Raw genomic sequence first — 4545 nt, 5'->3', positions numbered from 1 at the left:
GATCCTGTCGGATTATAAACTGACAAGTCACTTCTGTATCCTGGTTGGATTATAAACTGACAAGTCACTTTTGTATCCTGGTTGGATTAAAAACCGACAAGTTATTTTCATCTGATCCTGTCGGATTATAAACTGACAAGTCACTTCTGTATCCTGGTTGGATTATAAACTGACAAGTCACTTTTGTATCCTGGTTGGATTAAAAACCGACAAGTTATTTTCATCTGATCCTGTCGGATTATAAACTGACAAGTCACTTCTGTATCCTGGTTGGATTATAAACTGACAAGTCACTTTTGTATCCTGGTTGGATTAAAAACCGACAAGTTATTTTCATCTGATCCTGTCGGATTATAAACTGATGAAAATTGGCATATATTGACTCCTAGTGCTGTCCTCTAGCTTTGTTGTTCGCTAAGGGTATAATCTAAATATATAATTTTGTCAATTCGTTTGTAATTATTACTTACGTAATTTATAATAAAACATTTAATTAACAACGTTATTTAATGATACACATAATTAAGGATATTTATTATTAACTGTTTTTCTAGTTCCGAATGTGTAATTATAACGAGCGATATGTGAGAGTGCATACAACTGGATAAATAAAGTGTAATGAGACACGTCTTTCTTCGAATCAACTAAATCAGTTAAACATCTTTCAGCTAAAATAAATTCTAGAAGTCATAATCACGTGATACTTAAGAATTACTGAAACTGAAAAAAATAAAAACGTATATTAATTTGTTTTTGTTGCCTTTGTAGGTTTCAACTTCACGAAGAGATTGTACCTCATCTGAAGGTTTTTCCAATGTCAGTGAAACGCCACCTACCGGACGTTTAATGTTCTATTTTCATATTACATCATGTCAGTTCCTATTTCAAAGGAAACCATTATGGACAGCTTAATAGCCGAAATTCAAGCCCAAAACATCACCTTCTTCGGAAACAATAGCCTCTTCGAAAATTACAGTAATCTTTTCCAAACTACGCCCTTCCATGATTACGTCACGTCCATTCCATCGGTACAAGTTTTCTTTTACTGCCTCTATGTGATCATCTTCGTCACTGGCATCTGTGGTAACGTTTTGGTCTGTTACGTTGTGTTTCGAAATAAATCAATGCAGACAGTGACCAATATCTTTATCACTAACCTGGCACTGTCGGATATCCTCCTCTGTACATTTGCAGTCACTTTTACGCCTCTGTACATATTCTTACGCCAGTGGATCTTTGGAAGTGTCTTCTGTCACTTGCTGACCTATGTTCAAGGCGTGAGTGTCTACATTTCGGCAATTACTCTAATGTCAATCGCTATTGATCGTTTCTTTGTCATAATTTACCCTTTCCAACCTCGCCTGAAAGTCAGCTGGTGTCTGATGATTGTTGTCTCTATCTGGATCATAGCAGCTTTGCTGACTATGCCCTACGGTATCTTCATAAGCTTAATTGTCGTAAGAGGGCGTCCATACTGTGAGGAAGAGTGGCCCCATGAAACAAGCAGAAGAGTTTTTGGTTTGTGCACATCCGTGTTGCAGTTTGTGGTTCCTTTTATCATTATAAGTATCTGTTACTTGAAAGTGTGTACCAAGCTGCGGGACAGAGCCAGGACCAAACCAGGAAACAAATCTTTGAGAAAAGAGGAGTTGGAGCGGGAAAGAACCAGAAAAACCAACCGGATGTTGATAGCCATGGTGGTTATCTTTGGAGTTTCGTGGCTTCCACTGAACGTGTACAATCTGGTCGTAGATTTCCACATCCCAGCACTCTCGTGGGAGTATCTAACCCTCTTCTTTGTCCTTTCACATTCAATAGCGATGAGCTCCACTTGTTACAACCCCTTTCTTTATGCTTGGCTAAACGAGAACTTTCGAAAAGAGTTCAAGATGGTTTTGCCTTGCTTCAAGGTTCAGCCAACTCCCAGAAAGGGCAACAGCGCCAAGAACGAGCGAACGTGCAATGGTCACGACACGGTTCAAGAGTCCTTGCTACCACGGTCTAATTCTTTAAGAAGGGAGGCCTGCCAGCAAGAAAAGGCGATGTCGGTCAAGTACGTGACGGAAACGGACAAAGTGAAACTTCAGATTGTTAACAATGAAGATGAGGCTGTTTAACCATTTAATCGAAACGCACATTCACAAACATTTCTATTAACTGCTTACTGTTGATGTTTTTTTTTATCCATTATTGTAATTCTTCCCGGAAGAGGGAGCTGAAAACGTTGCATCAAAATTTCGTAGAGCATTGTTCTCTGTTTTCTGAGATACTGAAATGTGCCAAGAGCTTCTGATGGTCGTTGTAACTCTACTTTCTGTTCTCTGCGTCCATCAGAGTTATCTGAAATCATGTAATGAAATGTGTCCGTCATTTACTGGACATTGATGGCCGTCATAAGTTCTTAAGATAACATTTAAAAAAACTTATAAAACGGTGGCCTAAAGAATTACTGACTAACTTTTGAAGTCATTGTTGTATCGTCACCGATAGGACAACTATAATTCTACGGACATACAATGCTAAAATACGAGGTCCGATACCTCGCGGTGGACACAGCAGATAGCCCAATGTGGCTGTTGCTCTAAATAAACGCTGTTGTATCCATTGTACTGTTTGTATTACCAAGCTATATTGAAATATCTTACGGTAGCATACTGTATTTTTTGGTGTAAATATCAAAGTGTTTGAACTTTTATTGTCCACAAATATTTAGGGAACTTCATAACTTTTTTTCCCCTTTTGGCGAAAACAAAATACTGTAAATTACTGACAGCTACTTTGTGTGTTCTGAGTTATTGCCAACAGTTGGTTTATATATATTGGACAGAGCACCTGTGAACTGGATTCTTCTAGCTTCTGTGGTCACCAGATCAAACTTGTTTAATAAGACTGATGATGTGCTGTTTAAAGATATGTTAGACCAGCACTATATTAGTGTAACCACCTTTTTTTGATCAATATATGGTTACTGTAACCATGGTTATGGTGTTGATAACACCAAACTTCTGGATTAACTCTCCCGCGCGAGGTCGAAAGGTCAAAGGTGATTAAAACTCTTAGATCAAACCAGTATATGGTTATTGTACTCATGACTGTGTTTTGACGAGACCAAACTTCTGGATTAACTCTCCCGCGCGAGGTCGAAAGGTCAAAGGTGAAGAGCACATTTATTGCTCCATGACCAAATTTATTGTTTCAAGACTAAACTGAAGATGAAGATAAAAAAAGAAGAAAAAAACTTCCGTTTCGAAGTTAACATATTGGTTTGAATAATGACGAGGTTGTGACCACCTAAAATAACTGATAAATGTTAGTTTTTAAGACTGTAACAATCGTAGCGTGTGGTCGAATATAACTTGATAAAATCCTGGGTTTTATCCGTACGAGATTCTGATGGTGTTGAAACTTCAAAAGATCAGAAGATGATAAGTCAGTCCACTCTCCACTGCCAGGAAGACTGTGGAAGTGTTGTCTCTCTGACTCACTGGTCATCTCTGTCAGTATAAGTCAGACGAGGTTAAAACACGGGGGCTACACAATCTTTCTAAAAGGGTGGAGAGCTGGGTAATGGTAAAATACATATAAATACACGCATTGTGTTTTTTCTTTAGTGAAGAATATGTTGTGACGAAATTTCTTTTATTTTTTCTTTCGCCCTGTAGCTCAGTATTCGCGCGTGCTAGAATATGTTCCTGTGGTAATTTGTGGCTATTTGTAACTGTAGCTAGTGGTATATATATATATATATATTACCTTGATAAAACGGTTTTATTCAGAGCTTTTACTCGTAATAACCACGAAAAGAGAACATATACTTCGTTAAACTTGTTTATATATACATATGCTTTACTGTCAGCCTCTGTGTGAAAATACACGTTAGGTGGGACTATATATATATATTTACATGCATATGCCTCTTAACAACCAAAGAAACTCATTTATGTCATTTATTTATATTCAAAAATGCTTTTCTGAAGCGGACATGCATGTTTTTTTAAAACGTGACAAGTATAGAACTAAAGTCCGGTTATAAGACCCTTATGTTTGTTTAAAACTTGACAAGTATAGAACCAAAGTCCGGATATAAGACCCTTATGTTTGTTTAAAACTTGACAAGTATAGCACCAAAGTCCGGTTATAAGACCCTTATGTTTGTTTAAAACTTGACAAGTATAGCACCAAAGTCCGGATATAAGACCCTTATGTTTGTTTAAAACTTGACAAGTATAGAACCAAAGTCAGGATATAAGACCCTTATGTTTGTTTAAAACGTGACAAGTATAGAACCAAAGTCCGGTTATAAGAACCTTATGTTTGTTTAAAACTTGACAAGTATAGAACCAAAGTCAGGATATAAGACCCTTATGTTTGTTTAAAACTTGACAAGTATAGAACCAAAGTCCGGTTATAAGAACCTTATGTTTGTTTAAAACTTGACAAGTATAGAACCAAAGTCCGGTTATAAGACCCTTATGTTTGTTTAAAACTTGACAAGTATACAACCAAAGTCCGGTTATAAGAACCTTATGTTTGTTTAAAACTTGA

General features: G+C 37.0%; 1 protein-coding gene across 5 annotated transcripts in view; it reads left to right on the top strand.

Moving 5' to 3' along the window:
- LOC106471606 (prolactin-releasing peptide receptor-like) overlaps nt 1–4386 on the top strand; it is a 23982-nt gene extending 19596 nt beyond the window's left edge. For all 5 annotated transcript variants that reach the window (XM_022400221.1, XM_022400220.1, XM_022400219.1 and 2 more), the window contains one exon: nt 769–4386. In XM_022400221.1, the coding sequence (XP_022255929.1) occupies nt 870–2117 (1248 nt within the window). In that variant the 5' untranslated portion in view covers nt 769–869 and the 3' untranslated portion in view covers nt 2118–4386. The remainder of the gene's footprint in view (nt 1–768) is intronic.
- The last annotated feature ends 159 nt before the right edge of the window (nt 4387–4545 follow it).

The sequence above is a fragment of the Limulus polyphemus genome, unplaced genomic scaffold (genome assembly GCF_000517525.1).
Source record: "Limulus polyphemus unplaced genomic scaffold, Limulus_polyphemus-2.1.2 Scaffold4732, whole genome shotgun sequence".
Taxonomy (NCBI): Eukaryota; Metazoa; Arthropoda; class Merostomata; order Xiphosura; family Limulidae; genus Limulus; species Limulus polyphemus.
This window is presented reverse-complemented; position numbering and strand designations above follow the sequence as displayed.